The sequence below is a fragment of the Diorhabda carinulata genome, chromosome 1, assembly GCF_026250575.1.
Source record: "Diorhabda carinulata isolate Delta chromosome 1, icDioCari1.1, whole genome shotgun sequence".
Lineage (NCBI taxonomy): Eukaryota > Metazoa > Arthropoda > Insecta > Coleoptera > Chrysomelidae > Diorhabda > Diorhabda carinulata.
In genome coordinates, this window is record NC_079460.1 from 2,178,777 (window position 1) to 2,198,429 (window position 19,653).

At 32.9% G+C, this 19,653-nt stretch overlaps 1 protein-coding gene across 8 annotated transcripts; it reads right to left on the minus strand.

Annotated features, from left to right (window-relative positions):
* Positions 1-409: 409 nt before the first annotated feature.
* Positions 410-19,647, minus strand: LOC130894440 (putative sodium-dependent multivitamin transporter). Of its 8 annotated transcripts, none has more exons than XR_009059336.1 (11): positions 19,325-19,647; positions 15,007-15,151; positions 14,728-14,949; positions 14,359-14,515; positions 11,397-11,580; positions 9,539-9,809; positions 7,661-7,807; positions 6,586-6,810; positions 6,372-6,529; positions 2,523-4,564; positions 410-1,648 (listed from the first exon to the last, which is right to left on the minus strand). XR_009059336.1 is itself a non-coding variant. In XM_057801315.1 (10 exons), exons 2-10 carry the CDS (start codon positions 15,124-15,126, stop codon positions 4,297-4,299), a joined length of 1,752 nt encoding a protein of 583 aa, XP_057657298.1. In that variant the 5' UTR covers positions 15,127-15,151; positions 19,325-19,647; the 3' UTR covers positions 410-4,296. The 8 variants fall into 8 exon arrangements, 5 of the variants coding, with proteins under 5 accessions (XP_057657298.1, XP_057657280.1, XP_057657309.1 ...); XR_009059330.1 differs by having other exon boundaries at positions 14,363-14,528; positions 19,325-19,629; XR_009059338.1 differs by having other exon boundaries at positions 19,239-19,623.
* Positions 19,648-19,653: the final 6 nt, after the last annotated feature.

The following is a 19,653-nucleotide window of genomic DNA, read 5'->3' on the forward strand; positions in this document are numbered from 1 at the left end:
AGTTCTAAGTTCGACCAGAAACCGCTTAAGAGCCTAAGAAAGATACAAGAAGGAAACCAAAAAACGGGAGAGAACACGCTGAGAAAACTTTATCAGGGTCGCATCCCTGTTAAAATGCCCAAATGGAAGGATTTGCAAGATCTGACATCATTCCTTGTGAGAGCAGAAGCCAGGTTGGTTTATCAAAAATTACCATTTGCCGAACAACCTCAAGAACAGATGACGAATTTTTGGATGACCCACCAACAGATTAGTTTGCGCTGGGGAAAAGTGGCATGAGTCCAGGATAAAACTTTTTTTCTTTTATGTTACGTCACTAGTTTTGAATTAATGTTTATTTTTTTCCATTTTTTGTAATAATTAACACATTATTTCCTAAACATATTTTTTGCGACTTTTTTTCCTTAAATTTTACTTTCTAACGAGTTAGTAAACCCATATGTTCGATATTCTCCAAATTCGTCCGGATGGACTATCGCCGTTTTTCCCCTGTGCCCTTCATATGTTATTTTTTCATTAATGAGGTGTGAATTGTTTTTAATAACAATCTTCAACTGAAAGGTTTTCTTTAGGATCATAGAAATAGATTCAATTTTTAACTCTAGGGACAATTTTGGCACTGGAATCTGGATCTACAGTGCTTCAATTTGATGCAACTTGGCTGGGGGGTTGTGAAATTTTATTCTGCGATTTGGTTGAAAATTTGGACAACGAAGTTGTGGGGATAAGAAATCCAATGGTGTTAAATTGTCAGACAGGCCTAAATTTTATGATTAGGCTAATAATGTCCATTTCGATAAAAATTCATACCACGTCATAGAATTATCGACGATTGTTTATTAGGGCCATTTTTTTTCGGTTACCGGTGGGGTATTTTATAGAAAATGACCTTCATAATGAAATTACCTCTTTCATGATGTAAAACCGTATGTGGACCATCCACAGTTTTTACATAACAACCTCCACATCCAAGGCCCTTGACGTCAACCGAACAAGATCCTCTGGATTTTTACAAAGCTTCTATTTTAAACTTCACACATCACAGATGTTAATGAACTTTGCCAGCAATCTTTGTTTAAAAGTACCCTGTATATACTGAACACAGTATATTATTATAAATTTCTGAATTTTTTGAAATTTTTAGACAAAGAATGTTTTTTAAATGAATTTATATAATAAGTATAAATAAATATCTGTAACTTTGAGCCAAAATAACAATGAAGTAAGTGTATCAGCTATATAACATACTGAACATAGTAATCACTACAACAACAGTAACAAATAGATTGTCTGGTGCTTCGAGCCGGTATGAACGAGACTCGACAAACCAGATAGTGTAATTATTGGTATAGTGGTAGGAATCAACGTGTTCAGCATTTTTTAAAATGTAACCAATAATATGGAATTCTTTCTTTAATTCGAAAAAAAATATTTGATCTTTTCAGATCCTATTAAGTATTTTAATAGTGATATAAAAAATTTTAGTACATTCTAAGTACACAAAATAGTCCAAATAAGTACAAGATTATAATTATTTTCAAATAATTATAGGTATAATAATAAAGGTATAACTTATGTCTTAAAGGTTTTTCGAGAACTATAATTTTGGATCAGTTAGATCAACTATCAGTTGATCGCGAATCCTAACCTAAAACAAAATATTGCTCAGTTTCCGAACGTCGCTTTCTTTTATCGTTTATCTTCTAAGTTTAAAACTTAATCTACAGAAACTTTTATTTTCATGATTTTAGGTTCGTGAGTTAATTTTTTCATGATTTTTAATATTTATACGACTGTAGTTCAAGGAACAATACTCCTTTCGTATATTCATTCATATATGTAATACTCCCATAGGGGCAGTTGGTATGGGAAAAAACGTCCCTACGTTACGATATCGACAATATTCATTTTCTCTCTCGTTCGAGACACTTTATCTATACTGCGCATGCTTGAGAATGAGAAGAACCAAGTTAGAACCTTGGGGGATAGAGAAATCGTTGCCATTCTGTCTTCCTTAGTCAGAACATCTTCACCTTATAGAAACTGTCCATATAGAAGTATTACATATATGAATTCATTGTTAGCTTTCGTCATGTTTCTGATGTCATCCGTCAAAATTTCGCATAATTTGACAGATATTTTAATTTTAATAATCCTATAAAAAACTGTTTTCGTTGTTTCATGAATTGAAAATTATATCTTATAATTCAAGAAACCAAGAAAAAGTTTGGTAAATATTATCCGGGAAGTGCTCAGTAACAAGGAATGATTAGTAATTAGTTTACTGCTTTTAAAACACGGATCATACTGAATATCCGGGACGTCATGAATGTTAATAAGATCAATGCCCTTGTATTTAGTGAATATAAATGAGGCTCTAGCAGCTGTAGCAGTTAGAAAATAATTCTAAGTCATAAAACGGCGAATATAAATAAATTATATACAAGGTGTTAGTGAATAGTTTAGTAAAAGATTATTGGTTTAATTTAAGTGTAGAAATAAATTACGTGCGCCCTAAATACCTGGGTAATTGATGGTTGATCGTAAACGACCAATATTTCTTTATCTGTTCTCCTTCTCCAGTACCTTTCATCAGATTAAATTCGTCCAAAGATTTTTCTCAGTATTTTCCCCTCCCACTCTTGCAGTGGATAATATCCATAGTTCGAAGCAGTTGGACAAATAACTGTTTTAGAAACTCTAGTTTTCGCTGGTCTTGATAATATTTTGGAATTTAACACTGCTTTTATGGCGTTGATTCCCTACCTAATTTTTTTACCCCTTTTGATTCTCTTTATTTTTATTTGTAATTGTTACTCCCAAATATTGAAATTGGGTTATTTTGACACAACAGTATTCGTTTTCATTATCCACTTTTTTTATTGATACATGGCTTGTAGGTATTTGCGAATTCCCAATTATTATTATATTTTTAGTATTTTATTTATATATATGTAGTTCGTGTTCTCTTGCTTTCACTTTTGCATTTCTATTTGCTTTCTATTTTGATGTTTCTGTTGATAAATAGTCTCTCTAGTATTGATATGACTTATCCTCACAGCTTCTAATACGAGGGTGGCCTTTTAACATTTTATAAAAAGTAAAACGGAAACGATCGAGTTCGAAATGAAATGTTTTATTGCTTTTCGAAATATTCGCCCATGAGGTCTACACTTTTGCATACGCTCAAGTTGATTCTGGAAATATTTTTCTCCTCTGAAGCAAATATCATAGAAACATGCTTTTGAAAGTCTTTAACTTTAACGCTTGAGACGATGAAAATCGCTGTCCCCTTATCTTTTGTTTGACATTGGGAAAGAAGAAAAAGTCATTAGGCGATAAATCGGGTGAATATAGGTAATGAGAAATTAATTCGATGTTTCTCTCCTTTGAATACTATTTGACTTGATCTATGGGAGCTGGGATGCAGAATCTATCTGGATAATATCTTCTCACAACTAAATGTTTGAGTAAAATTGATTGTATTGCAGTCTGAGATATCATAAGAGATGCCTCTATCTGCCTATAAGTCACAAAATTTGCAAACCAATTGTAAACGGTCTTCTCTGATGATGTTTCATTATCAAAAGTTATACGAAGCTATTCTCATTGTTTTTGAAAAAAACCTTTTTAAAAATTATAAAAAATCATCCAACATAAGCTTTCACGGGTGATTTCCATTTTTACACAAATTTATTTCTTCCAAACGTTAACTATCAACAACTAACTTGCTTCGCAATAACAAACGTCAATGTTCACAAATACAGTAGCGCCACCTATTGCTCGATTGTAGAAACTTAAAAGGCAACCCTCGCAACCCAACTTATGTTGAACAACAACGAAGTGGATTAGTTTACAGATTTAGGTTTATGGAAGCTTTGGAGGAGCAAAGGAAGGAAACTTCCTCTCTCCGAATATTTTTTTCAATAAATGGAAAGGAATAAGTGGAACCAAAAAGATTCTGTTATAATTCAACAAAATATAATAGAGAACGAGAATTATCTGGAACTAAATTTTAGTATCAACCAACTGAACCTTTCAAGATTTTTTTAGTGAAAAAATTTTAGATTTGAGAGATTTTTTAAAATATCAATAGTAGGGGAGCTTCTTTTGTGAAGGCTATAGCTGCCCTAAATTCGGTCCCTGTTTATTCAAATATATAAATAATTTTTGTGAAATTATCAGTTATTAACCCGATACATAGTTGCCGAAAAGCCAATAAGAAACTTAAAAACCAACTAATTTCTTTTGATTCCGTCTATACAACCTAAAAATTAAAATCATCAAAATATTTAACTATATAAACTCGGCTTTATGGCCGTTTTTTAAATATTCTCTAGAATTCGATACGGCAAGATCCATATTAGCAAGATTGATAGTTTCCCCATATTTTTTCCTTAATTTTCTAGCTAATGGCGGTATGAACAAATTTGGATCGTGAATTTTAGTTTGTGTTGAATATCTGTTGATTACAAAACTGAGAACGATTCCAATTACGAATGTAATTACCAGTCCAAATACGCCGTTGTATAAATACGACACTCGATGTATCCATAAGTAAGTCCTAAAAATAAATAAAACATACAATTTTCTAGTTTATAAATTTTAATACAATGTACAATTTGTATTAGTAGAAGACCCTTACTTAAATCTACCTTCTCCTGTCTAATAAAATAGAATTAAACATAAATTTTTTTAATAAAGTTAGTTTATTATAAAACGTATAGAATATGCAGTCTTTGGGTTGGCTGTAGATTCCTGGACGACTACATCAGGTGATCGGTTAACGAACAGTTCAGACAGCGAACAAATCGGACAACGCACACTTTCAGGATTTTCAGATTTTTGCGTTCAGAAAATGAACAATATTCGCATAACGAACCAAAACCAATTCTAACGGAAACTTCTCGGTTTATCATTCATACTACGTACCAGTGAGGCATCACAAGGCGTGCAGTAATGTGTGACGACACGTTTTAGTTTTGTACCACAGTTGGTTTTTGCCCTTGTGATTTTCTAAACGCCTTATAAAAAACTGAAAATCTGACAATATTATGGGATTTAAAAAGAATTACTGATGTTGCTGGACAAAAATACAAAGATATCATCAAGAAGACTCAAGCCGCAAAGAAGTGCCATCCATGAAAAAATAGAGAGATTGCTTTTAGTTTGGGCTAATTAAATAGATGTAACTAGTATGGCTATCTGTTATTGAATATGTGGTCATGCATGGTGAGTCTGCTAATGCAGATAAAGAAGACACTGAAGTTCCATCTTAAATTACAAGAATATATTGAAAAAGAAGGGTATTGTCCACAACAAATATTTAATAGCAATGCAACTGATTTGTTTTTTGTGCATGCCGAACCGTACCTACACCACAAAAGATGAGAGAAGTGTTCTTGGACATAAACCCATGAAAGACCGATTGACGTTACTTTTGGCAGATAACCCTAGTGGTGGTATGAAGCTTAAACCACGTCTCGTTTATCACTCTGAAAATCCTAGAGCATTTAAAAAATACTAATATCAAGAGAAAACTGTCAGTGACTTGGAGATCTAATTAGAGGTGATCGGTTATGCAGGTTCTTTTCAAAAAGTGGCTATTTGAAGTTTGTGCCCCTTGCATCAAAGATTACTTTGATACCAATGATTTCCCATTGAAAGCATTGCTGCTCTTGGACAACGCACCAGAGCATTCAAATTTGCTGATAGACTTTCCCTGGCTGACTGTGCAGTTTTTCTCTCCGACTTCTCCGATTCGACTTCACTGATTCAGTAAATGGATCAAGAATGACCTCGGTCATTTAAATTTTTCTCCTTTTCTCCGAATGAAACATCTGTAGTATTTAATCTGAGTTCATGCGCTGTTTTGGCGATGTTTTGAAGCAAAAATGACTTTAGATAGAACAATTTGACATTTTCCAAGATATCTTGAATGAAGAACACAAAAAAACCGAAAGACGAGAGAGGAGCAATGCCGATCTCTGCCATTAAAGATCTTTTGAAGATGTGGAAGGATGTCAGGCAACGCTCTTAAAATGACACCTAAACCAAGCTGATCTCAATAGGCTTGCAGATCTCTATAATAACATTGCTATCAATCATTTCTTATAAGTCGTCAAGGAGAGTAAAAATAATTCATAACGGACATGTTCTTCAACACCAAAAAAAAAGGAAAACGACTGATTAATCAGCAAGAGTAAATATCTGTAATTATTATATTTGTATTAAATGTAGAAATTATACTTATATATGATATACTTGATTTTTGGAATCTCCAGAACGAATTTTCAATGCCATATATGGTAGATCAGTGATCGGTTAAAGAACTTAACATTGGAACACCTAAATTGGAAAAAGAAACTTACTTTTCAGGTTTTTTTGAAACAGCAATTAAAGTGGCATTAAGTAAAGCATCAGCATTTTCACAGCCTTGTATACTTCTAGGTAGAGGAACTGCAGGTTTTGCACCAAGAGCCATCCATAATGCGAAACCAACTCCAGCTACCAAACCACATACTGATCCCTGGAAAGTGATTGAATTAATCAAGATTATAGATCTATAAGTTACCCAAAACTCACTGTTTCGTTAGCGACTGTTGTAAACATTCCTAATGAAAATAAACCAAGAAGTGGCCCACCCACTACACCGAAAATTGTTAAGGCAGCTTGCAGAAGACCACCCAAGAATTGAGCTAAAAATGCTACTGCTAAACATATTCCACCAAAAATAAGTGATATCACTTTGAGTTGAACAGCTACCACTGTTTCGGTTAAATGGATTTTGCGCATTGAAAAATATAGAGGCTGAAATAAAAAAATAAATTACCAGGTATTTAAAACATTTTTCAATTTTTTCACAAGAAATTTATCCATTCAAATAGAAAAGTTCAAAGATTATAAAGTGATTTAAAAATAGTTTTATTCAAGCGATTTTAGGAAAAATGTTGTATTTCGTGAAAAAGCTCAGAATAAATGTTTCTCTCGCTCTTAATACATAATCAATTGGTGAAACTAGTGAGGGTTCCTAGAAATTCTAGTTTCCAGAGGAATGACAGAGTGGATGAGTTAGTAAAAAGTGTCCAATCCTGTACCCGATGTTATCATTAAAAGTCTAATGGAAAAAGACCTGGAGACAGCCTGGTGTGGTTGGAGAGTATGCGACATATCAAATCCCTCTTTAGAGCGACAATTTCATCTTACTTACGATTATATTACCGGTCTCCGTAATTCCCGTACGCGATGGTTTCATCAAAAGTCTAATGGAAAAAGACCTGGAAAAATTTTTTGAGTAGGGGATTGGAAACTACGGTAAACAACACATCAAACCCCTCTTAAGAGGAAGAATCTTATCGTAGTCGAAAATCATGCACTATACTAAATGTCCAAAATGCAACAAGAAGAGGAACTTCCCTCTAGGTATTAAAGAAATGCGTTTTCCCCCGGGGTGTTCGAAAAGACATCCAGGGAGAGCAAGGAGATAGAGACTTTGCGCACGAAGTAGATGTCCTTAATCTGTATTTCAACTTCCCTTCATAGGGCATAATGGTTGGATTACTGAGCACCCTGTTGTAGAAAAAACTTTAGTCACTCACTCGAATATATCCAATTCTTTAAAAAACTCAATAATATGAAATCCGTCTACGAGTAAACTTACTTTGATATAATCTTCAACTGTAATAGCTGCCAAACTGTTAAGAGCTGCAGATATGGTAGATAATGAGGCACTAAATATACCGGCCACAAACAATCCAGATAACCCTGGTATATGTCCCATAGTATCCACAACATAGTATGGTAGAAGCTAAAAATCGGTGAGGATAAATTTTCACTATAGAACGTTTAAAAAAAAAGTCATGCTCTGAAACAATGTTTCATTTTAGATAATATGAGGGTGGTTAGGACGTAACAGTGACTTTCAAGAGGTTGATAACACTTTAGCTGCGGTGTTTATATTGATAGTTTCCGCCATGTTTTTTATGTCATCTGTCAAAATTTTGCATAAAAATGACAGATATAGTAGTTTGATTATTCATATAAAGAAAATTGTGTTTCGTTGTTGGAGAATTTCAAGTGTTGATTAAAAATTCATTTTTTATGATTAAAGAAACCAAGGAACAGTTACATAAATTTATCTCTACTTTTAAAATTGGTCATATAACTATCATTATAACCAAGAAACAAAATAACAGTCTGAACACTGGACGTTAAGAAATGTGCTTCCAAGAAAGCAAAAACCGAATAAAGTCATGAGTGTTTTGGGGCTCCCATCGGTAACGACAGATTTTTTCCCTTCGACCTGATTAACTTTTTATCAGTCAAATGATTGACGATAGGGATAATAAAATCGCAGCTGTACCCGCCCTTCCACCTATTTAATACTACCCAACTGCGCTTTGTTTCATAATTTTCTTTTCTTTCTCAAGCTCCTAAATTTAATTCCACCAGCCATAGATAGCGACTATTGGCAAAAAAGCCATTCTAACACCACAACCTCACCCCTGCAGAGGAAAAGATTCCCTATATCAGGGAAATCCCTAGAACAAAGGTGTGAGCCTTGTATATGTGTAACGGTTGATGGCATGACATGAGCAATCGAAACAATGGACAACATTCAAAAAATCTACTCTCAAGAAAGCAAAAATTGTTTTTCTGATCAATAAAGTAATGACTACAGTGTTTTGGGGTCTTTGTCATTTTTATTGATCCTAAACAAAAAGGGTGAACGACAACTGCTCAATAATATGCCAATGTTTTTAAAAAGAGTGTTATTCAATCACGACAATGCACTTGCCCATTTGTCTGCTATTCTTGAAGTAAAATTAGTCGAACTGCGTCATGATTTATTTATAGCGTTCCTTTGCATGGTGGCGTTCATCCGGAAAGTGCGTCTCAGGTGGTTGGGACACGTAGATAGGATGCCTCTTAATTGATACTCGAGCAGAGCCATGTATGGAGTTCCTGGAAGACGGGACTGAGAGGAAGACCGTGAATTCACTGGTTGGAGGACGTTGAAGCGTACCTGATCCAGCTATGCGTTCGACTTTGCATCATGCTCAGGACAGAAAGGATTGGCAGTCGATTGTTGAGGAGGCGCCGGTTAAAGAAAAAAAAAGAAGTATTTCCTTTTGCATAAAATTCCTGATAATTGAACAGTTTAGGTTATTGTTTATTTTATTCCACTTTTGTATTGACAGGGGAATTTTATGATGTCAGCTCAATTTGAATGAAATCAGATCATTTGTAAAAGGAAAGGTATTATCTGCCTCATCTACTATATTCACTTGATCTGGTTCTCTAGTTTCTGAATTTGAATGTAATTTCAGACAACTGAAGAGTTGATGGCAAAGACAACTTCCGAAAGGTGGATGGACAGTATGGAAAAATTGGAAACTTGTTAGACTTAGTGTGTGGAGTAGAAATATTATATTGAAAAATTAACAGTAAATACACTTCGTCAAACCGCCCTCGTATCGTTCAACAAACAATATGTCAGCAGAGGGTTATTGTAAACTTAATTTAAAGCGTGTAATACCTGATCTGCAGATCCGATTTGTTGAGTTGTAATGGGATCACAGTTATAGTATCTTGAAAAAATTACTAAGCCCGAAAATGAAGTACTCAAGCTAAGACAAGTTAAAATAGGCCAGTTCAACCACAACGCCTTTTGTGCAGTTTTTAAGTCTTTCACTGTCAGGTAACGTTGAACTTGTGTTTGATTCACGCCATAGAGAGATAGGTATGTCACTCCACCACCGATGATTAGAGTAAACCAGGAATGTCTCTCAGTTGGATCCGGATCAAAACTAAAATAATTGATAGTTACTGAAGAGTTAGGTATGGTACTAAATCTATTCTGGTAAACACTAGATTCGTTAAAATGGAAAAAATATGGATAATAAAGTTTTAGATTTGATATTGGTCATCAATGGTTTTGTTACTTTTGGTATAAGATTGATTTCGAACATATTTATACTTAAAATTCATAAAACGATCAATGATTTTGGAAGATTTTGGAAGATTTTTAATAAAATTTTCATTTTCTTCTCACTTTATGAAAATCGGAAAATGTACGGATATTTTTTTGGTGATAAATCGTTTTGATTTATCACCATTTATATTATACAGATATATTTATATCAATTTTTATTTAAAAAGCAGAAAGAGAGAAAAAAATCGAATTTTCCTATAAATTGCATATAGAAAAGGGAAAAAAATCACACATAACTTGATATTTTTAGATAATAACGGCTTCTTTAGTTCGCTGTCTTTGCCGATAGTTGAGGAATTTCTTAAAGGCCAAATCTTCTTCCCAATGGAGTTTGCTCCACTATCCTACAGACAAAAGTATCAATTTTTTTGACAAGTAAAAAGGTGACTATTTCCAAATCAGCACAATCCGGCTCCGAGGAATGAATTTTTGCCAAAACTGATTCAACATTTTCATATTCTTTTTTTGTTCTGATACAAATTGATGAACATTGTGCAATGAAACGTAATTTAATTTTCTTTTGCAACTATTAATTGAATATCTCCAATCAGTAGATTTGTATTCCATTAAACTCATGTTTCACGATGTAGTTTGAGTTGAGAAGTTGTTCTTTTTGCAAAGAATGATAATATATCACTTCCTCTTGTTCTATAATCTTCTATCAAACTTGAAGCAATAATCCGATCCTTGTTTTGATAAATTTAAACTGCGTGTTGTACCACAGAGCTTTTTTGAGAAAGCAACTTTGGCGCAAATTTCCTCAAATTAACTTCCACTTGTAGATTCTACCGAAGTTTGTACGTAGGTCGAGGAGTATTTTCGTTGTGTGAAACAGGACATGAAAGTATGGATATCTTCTATTGAAACCTTTAGCATTTACTACATAAGAGAAATCATCAGAATGATTCTTAGCCTGTATCAAGAATACCGAAATCTTATGCGGGACGTTTCCCTTAATCCCACAACTGAGAATATAAGTCTGCTTGATGAAATCTGTAATATTTCTTGTGTTTTTTTGTTAAATAATTGTTATACTTGATACTCTGTAATAAATCTGTGTTTTAATAAGCAATAAATCATTTCTAGAGTCAACATTTACTCAAAACCAAGTATTTATACTTGGCAACTTCTCTAAATGTACATCAAGCGTACCTACTTTAAATAACGGTCATTCTTCAATGTGTGGAGTGGTAATCACGTGATGACTGTAAATGTAAAGTTTATAAAGCTTTAAATATAAGCAAAAATCACAAAACTAGAGCACATGTTATTTAGAGGTTTATCTAGGACGATATAAAGGAGTTATTTTGTTCCAAACTGTGAAATTAAATGATAACACTTGGTTAATAAATAAAATATAATGTAAATTTATAGGGTTACATATTTGTATCTTAAAACTTACTTAGAGAGAGTGGTTCGATTGTATTCTTCGGCTATCCTCCAGATTTCCGCCAAACTTCCTTCGTCTATCCATCCATAGATGATGACACTGAATATCGCTACAAACATGAGAAGAGACTGGAATACGTCCGTTATTAGAACAGCCTTCATTCCTCCTAATGTGGAGTAAAAAGTACAAACTACACCTAAAAATAGAAAACGTGTTTTGACACCATTTCATTTTAACACGGATTCGTCATAATACTGATTCCACCACCTCTTCAAATTTTCGAACAAGGAGAGTACAGAACTATAATTTACAGAATAAGAAGGTGGTTTAACTTTCACTAGTATGATTATATCATTAATTGTTGTCATGTTTCTGATGTCATATATCAAAGTTATAAATCTAAAACTGACAGATAGATCAGTTTCATTTCTTAAATACTCCACCCCATATAAGTGGAAGCAACCTAGCTGAAAGGCAAAGTAGTACTGTGTGGAAGTAATCAAAATTCAGTAAAGAACATATATCGTTCTTCACTGATAGTCAAAAAGCGATAAAAGATCTCGATTCAGTTGAGACTAGACAGAAACTGTATGGAATTGTGTGTATGTGATCTAAACACTAGTGAAGTTACAGTAGCATGGATACGAGGGTCATAAATGCGAAGAAATGGCCGAAACACTGAGCCAATATCGTCCTTTGGACCTTTTGCGAGGTTGCAAGAAGAACAACTAAAGCAGTAGCTAAAAAGTCGGAGTAGTAGAACTCTAGTTTGAGATGGTGGAATTAACCGAGTCAAAAACAAGAATCACTCAACGGTCCAAACTATGGTCTGTTTAATGAAGTTGAATAAACATCTGAAATTTATGAGGTTAATGTAGAAACTGTCAATCGGAGTACAATCTATGTCACTAACAAACAACTACATAAAATATTCAATCTCCAAGCTTCGAAAATAAGGCTAAATTCAGAGGACCACAACAGATCTGAAAATATTGCAGAGGAACATCAGTGAAATATTCCTATGTACCTATATTCCACAATAATGATGGTAAAAATTTAATAAATAATAAAATACATTCATATTATAAGCTTTATACGTAAATATTGTCTTAGTAAAGGGTGGGAAACTAAAAACGCATGTGGGTCATTTCTCAAGAGCAGATTAAATTATAGCTTTGGGAAAAATTCGTATATAAAGTGGCACTTTATATACGAAAATTTAAGTCTTCAGCAAATTCTGTGCATACTTCATTCCACAAGCTCAAACCACAAGATCAAAACCCATGGGACGTCGGTTCACGTGGTACATTGTTGTGTACACATTTGTAACACACCACGTGAGGACACGCTCATTTTATTCTATAATTTTAAACAGAACATTTTTCAGTAGCTTTGTGTACATTATGGAGAGCACTAGTAGTTCATGTGACCTAAAGTTTTTAGAAAAAATTTGCTGCTCCGGCTGTGATTTTGCACAGCAAGAGAAAAAGAAGATTTTGGATCCCTAAAATCAATCGTGGTGCTTTCCATGTATTAATCCGAGAACTGGAAGCAGATCTTAATGAGTATCATATGTACTTCTGTAAAGGCAAGAGATGGGCATTCACATGTCTAAACAAGTGTCCATTAAATCTGAGAATTTTAAATCATCCCACGTGGTATGGCGTGTAGTGGGCAGAGTGTGTAGGACCATAATTGAATTATATTCGACACGTGGCGCGGCGTGGCGTGCTGCTAGTGGGTTTCGACCTTTATCTCTTCAAATAAGAGCTTGGGGAGAATGGGAACCATATTATGAAAAAATTCCTGTAAGTCTGGTTCTGCTTATCACATTTTTATAAACTTGATGTTGTTCAAAAGAGCTTTTGTCAAGCAATACAAAATATATCAATTCTAAGCAATTTAATTTGCAACGTTAATCCTAGAGGGCTATTAAATTAAATTATTAGGCCATTTTTTTAAATTAGACAGTTAAAGAAATAAGATATTGAGACTTTTTAAGAATTAAATTGCTTCTTCTTATTCAATATGATGGTTGCTCATTCATCATTTTTTAGATCAAACACAACCTGATATGTGGATAGGACGTGGAAGTCTAATTATTTGGCCACCCAAATCTCCAGACCTTGCTCAGATTTTTATTTGTAGGACCGAATTTCGAACAACTAGGGCGCCTCTAATTACATAGTTGTTGATTATTATATTTGTTAAATGGTTTTTTAATGATTTGTAAGTAATATTAGCTTTACATTCACTTTATAACACCATCTAGCGGCAATAAGAAGATAATTATATCAACAGTTCATATTACAGCAGGTATTCCAATGAAAGAGCTTTCCATTCACAATAAATTTTAAATTTACCAGCCTAATACGGGTTGTTACTTAAGATTTGAGATATGGCAACACTAATGTGAATTTGTCAAATCTAACATTGCCATCATAAAGTTTGCAATTTTTAATAGTAAACGTACTCAGAACGAGCGGTGGACGTACTCAGAACGTGTTGTCACACGAGTGCCATTTGAGTTGTTTACAGATACTTGAAACATTCATATTGGTCAAGAAATGGAATTAAATCGCAAACATTCTCATGCCATGATTTTTTATGACTTTTGATGTGGATTGACTGTTGTACCAGAAACCTAATATTGCAACATCTCGTTGATTACACATTTCTTAAGATATCTCGGACAGAAAAAAGATATCGATATGCAGTTTTAACTATTCCAAACACCTCCAATTTGAGGAAATCTTGTAAAATGAAAAATGCGAAGAATTTTGAAAAATTTTGCTTTCTCAATTTTATATTTTCAAATACACCCTCTAGTGGTGGACCTTAACAATAATTTCCACGTGTTTCTCGGCGCCACATTTTTCAAATTTTTTCCCAAAAGCTATAATTTAATCCGTTCCTCTGATATGGCCAACGGCATGTACTTCATTTTTAATTTTTGAAAATAAAAAAATCATACCTACTGATAAAATTGCGGTTATTTTTGTAATACCAGTAAGGGCTTCTAGCACAAGTGCAGGGGCATATAAAACCACTCCCATATATAAAGTCATTTGTAAAGTATACGACAAGGACGCTGCCAATCTTGCAGTTTTCCCAAACCTTTTTTCTAAATACTGAAAATTCATACTAGAATCAAAAAATCATCGTCACATCTGGATGTCTTGTACCCAGGATATTAAACAACCTTGTAACGATTGAATACTGACATAAGGGTTGATATTGTGATTGTAAATAAACATACTCTAATAATATGAGGGTGACTCATTTCCTATCATGTGAAAAAGCTGATTTGCAAGAAAAAAATTTATATACATAGTTCACTAACCTCATAAGCGCTAGTTGCTTGTAATTTAAAGAATACTGGTAGGTAAAGATAAGCGGCTATAAACGTAAAAATGCCGTAGGAGATATTAATAACAATAAACTGTACACCAAATGAATAGTTTTCACTTGACACTCCCAGCAACGTGATTGCAGACATGAATGACGCCATTAAAGAGAATGCTACAGGAGTTATAGACATATTTTTATCAGCAAGTAAGAACTCCTGAAATAAATATAAAACTTTAAATGTTTTTATATGGAAAAGTTGAAATTTTCTTACTTTTGTAGTTTTTTGTTTGCCTCCGGTACATCTAAAATAAATTCCTATGATTGAGGAGATTGCTAAAACTATAGCTATGACCACATAGTCCCACACACCAAATGAAATTTGCTTAGCCATGTTCAAGTAATTTAAGTAGCTGAAACTGTACAAATAGGTTGTTTTAGAATTCATTTTGGAATCAATAAATTTTTTATAGTCGATAGTGGATAAATGTAATTTAACTTTGAGAACCTTAAGCTCTAAAATCGATTACTATATCAACAAAATACAAATTTGTAAAAGTTTAGACATATCAATGGAAGAGGGGGCTCTAAAGCCTTTAGTTACGTCAACTATTGTTTCCATTATACTACTAATTTCCTACCGGGACCTTTTTTAATTAACATCGTCCCACTTCCTCTCATTTATCTCTCATTTAGTAATAAAGGTTATCTCTGTAGAAGAAAATATTCAGGTCGTCCCCGTGTGGAAAATGAAGGCATATCTGCCAAATTTTTCCCCGCAGCTCGCAAAAATTCACTCGACATGCTGGTAGGGAACATTTCTTCGACTACTGTCTGGCGTATGAAACTGTACAGATTCCGCTTGTTAAAAGATTTGCATTAAGGTGTTGAGTTTTGTGAGTCAAAAACCAGCTGTAGATGGTTAATGACAAACAAACTTTCCATTTGAGTGCAGAAGAGTTAACTGACACAATATGAGAATATGGGGAGAGGCAACACTCCAACACATAATAACTTTCCACATTTTTGCCGTGCCACATCTGTTCAATCTCAATGGGCTTGGTAAATTCAAAAAAAGTATATTCTCTAGAAACAACCTTATTTAATAAGAATAATGCTGTTCATTTTAAGTCGATGGGATTAGTATTAACAAATTTATAAACTTTGAAAGTCTAGATAAATTTTATACCGCCCAAAATACGTTCCAAATAGTTACTACATCATCAGCGCCGATTGTGTAGAAGAGCGGCCGACCGGTTTTACAAAATGCTGCTGGCTAGAGTGACTATTCGCTATTTTGACGACAAATAGTTGATTATAGTAGTTATTTACGATTTGTAATGAGTTTCAATTTTTTATCAATTATTTTCAAGGTGTTGTTCATTATTATTAATAGTAATAATACGCCTTTTTTATCTTTAGCCCATAAATTTTACACTGTACAATATCATCAAATGCGATAAACCAGTATATATTGGAAAACAATTTTTTAGTTGAAAATGTGTTTATACTTATGGCGATAACTCAATAGGATACGTGCAGCTGAAGAAGGAAGTGAAAGTCGGTTCGTAAGACATCGTGCCATATTACTTTCATTTGTATCGAAAAGATATCTGTGGTTCAAAGTGTCTAATGTCACCATTGTGTTACAAGTGCTGGAGGCTGCAAGCTATTGGATGCATCTACGAAGCGAAGAACCAGCTCCGACTTCTGTAAAATGCTATAGGTCGAAATCAACAGTGTCGTTAAGTTTTTGAAAATCAAAGGTATCGCAGAGAGGTCAATTTCTATTGCAATACACCACTGTTTCCGTATTTTCTCTCCTTTTGGAAGACAAATGAATACTTTATTTGGTGTAGTTATTTGAACGGACTAATTCTCTAGCCAGGCGATTGGCGCTGATGACGTATCTTACCGGCCGAGTCACCACGAGGAAAACGAGTGGTGTCTTATTTATTCGAATTATGATAATTAATTGTGAAGTAACTATAAATGCCATAGAAACCAAATATGTTGCTAAATTTGAGTTTTCTATAACACAATAATTCAAATGTCGTTTCCAAGCTCATTGTGAGATCCGCGATCATCAACTAAATCAGGTCTGTTATTTATTCACTGTCTATCGGTGATAATGGACCCAAAGTTTTGATTTTCCAGCTTCTCCGACTGGTACTTGTAATACGGTATATAGGTATTGAGAAAACCTAACTTGCAGATAAACAGTATTGTCTCTGATGTTTGCTGATACTTTTTGCAATTGTCGCACCGAGGGTTCGGATCCTTAATCACATTCTTCTTGTAGTTGTTAAAGTTCATAACTCAATCTTGGTTAGCCATCATGATATCCTTAATCTCTGGAAAGAGGAAACAGCTAATTATTATTATTAGACATCACCTTTTCGCGTGACTTTTTTATCCTCAAGGATGCATTTTTCTTATTCATCCTGTACGGTAACAAAGAGTCAACCACTTCAAGCTGAGATCAAGGATTCTTGGAGGCTTCACCACGACAATATGCTCATTCACTCGGTCTACAGTCTCGACTTCCGACATGGGCGAAAGGAATATATTTAGAGACCTTGAACAACATTACGAGGAGGTCGCTGAAAGACATCACCATTTTAGCCTATACCGCATCAAAATCTCGATGGCAAAAGTGTATTGATGATGAATAAAGGCAAACTTTACCATTCCCATCAATAAATTTTTAAATCCAGGCCTTGACGCATTACTTTCCTGTATAAATAGTATCTAATAAAAATGATTAAACTGACCTTGCCAATTGTACCAGATTTATAAATTGTTTTACTACTACTGGTAACTATATAGTGTAGATAATCAAGTAAATATTTTGTCATAAATATACAAAAATTTATTTTTTTTTTTTCATTATTTTTTTAGCGTTTCCGAACCACATATTTAAACGTTAATGGAATTAGATAATTCGTTTTTTTATAATATTTGTTTTTTATAAACTTTAGTGATAGAAAACAGCAACTAGACTCCATATCTGGAGAATATGGTGGAAATGATTCATGTAATTTTTAGTAACCTAAACTTATCTTATCAAATATATAATACGATTATAATTACTATAATATGCTAATTGCGATTTAAATTAAAGATAAAAAATTAGAATAATCAACTTTATAGACACTATATAAATGAATTTGTTGAAACTGTTTTAACAATCTTCTTCCTTAAATGTTGCTTTATTTGAACAAAGTTATAATAAAAATAAAAGGTTATTAGGCAAAATAATTAATGCATATAATGCGGATTATAGAAACAAAACTATAATTGAAACTAAAATAAAATTAGGAATGATTAGGAAGAATATTTGTGAAGTAATAAACGGTATATGGTAGTGGTAATAATTTATGAAATTATCATCGGTCCTTTATAAGTGTGCAAATTTTCAAATTAATCTGACGTTTAAAAGTGGGGTGAAATCTATTTCAAATTTTCCGTTACATAGATAGATACATACATAGATACTGAGAGGGTGAAATAATAATCTAGGAGGTCATATTTTTACTAATAAATACAATGGGATCAACAAGAAAAAAAAACGTCTCTATGTGGAAAAAAAATAAAGTAGTATTTAAATTAAGATTTATGTTCTAGGATTACCGTTATCCACCAAATTAAACTTTATTGCTCATTGTTACAATTTATGTCAAACATACAATTGTTTCAAACGATTTGTATACACTTTAAAATCTAATATGAAATCATAAAATGATTAGGAAACATTATTAACGTAATTGTGTTTATGAAATCGGTTTTAAAATAAAGATATAAATTTCTTAAAACGTTTCGTTAATAACAATGTTAAAGTATGAAGTTTTCAAGGTTAGGTATTGGTGGTTGAATGGGATCAATAACAAAAATAAACGACTGGGGAAAAAATCGTAACTGCTTTATTCTCATTTATCATATCGATATGTTAAATCAAACCAATTTATTTATAATTGTTTTTATTTTATGGTTATCCATGAAAGTTTTCTAATTTTTATTTGTAATACCCCGCACTTCGTCTTCAAATTATTATGCAAATAATATTCAATAAACATTAGAATTACATGCTCCAAGGTTGAAAATATAGAATTTTGACGCCGACAATCAACATTAAAAAGTAAAAAAAAACTGGTCTATTTGTAGTCGGAAAATGTAAACATGTTAAATAGAATCTGAGAAAGATTAATAAGAAATCTAATAAATTAAAAACCTCTTTGGAAACAAATTTGAAGGTATTAAATGAACCACGAACTAAAGAAAATATAAAAATGATTATTTTTAAGATAAATTTGGCCATCAAATGTAAAAAAGGGATATAATTTCAACTGCAAAAGGCGGGCTAATATTTTGATATCATTTTCATGTTTTTTTACATTTCAACATATATATTATGAAAAAAATAAATAGTTTAAATTACGATACTGTTCATTTTTTCTATCAACCGTTTTTACAATTAAATGCACTAATAAATAGGAACAAGTTTACCTGAAACGTGACAACGTCGATAACACCTTTTATTTTGAGGTTATATTTGCCGCTATTCTATTTTTGAAGATTCTAAACATACTTACTTATATTATAAATAAGATGAACAAATATTTTAAAATTTTTTAAATATAAAACACATTTCTAAATTTCTCCTTGTCTACAATTATACTAAAAATTTTTCGATTAAAACAATACACATCACGGAACGAACCACAATGAATTGATTAGGAATTACAACCACTATAAATGTGGGTCATTCTGCCATGTGCTCGAGCACAGGGACGCACTCACGTTCAAAATATACGCCCGGTAAAATTTGTTCGCAAAAATTAAATATCTTGGGTTGGGTTAATAAATCAAATAATTAATTTTCATTGTACAGGGTACGTCAAATAATAACTAAATGAAAATT

Coding starts and splice junctions, on each gene's coding strand:
- LOC130894440 (XM_057801297.1), bottom strand. CDS start 15,126: ATGGCTAAGCAAATTTCATTTGGTGTGTGGGACTATGTGGTCATAGCT. Junction 14,950..15,006: donor GCAAACAAAAAACTACAAAA/GTAAGAAAATTT, acceptor TATTTATTTCAG/GAGTTCTTACTTGCTGATAA. Junction 7,808..9,538: donor AAATCGGATCTGCAGATCAG/GTATTACACGCT, acceptor ACCGATTTTTAG/CTTCTACCATACTATGTTGT.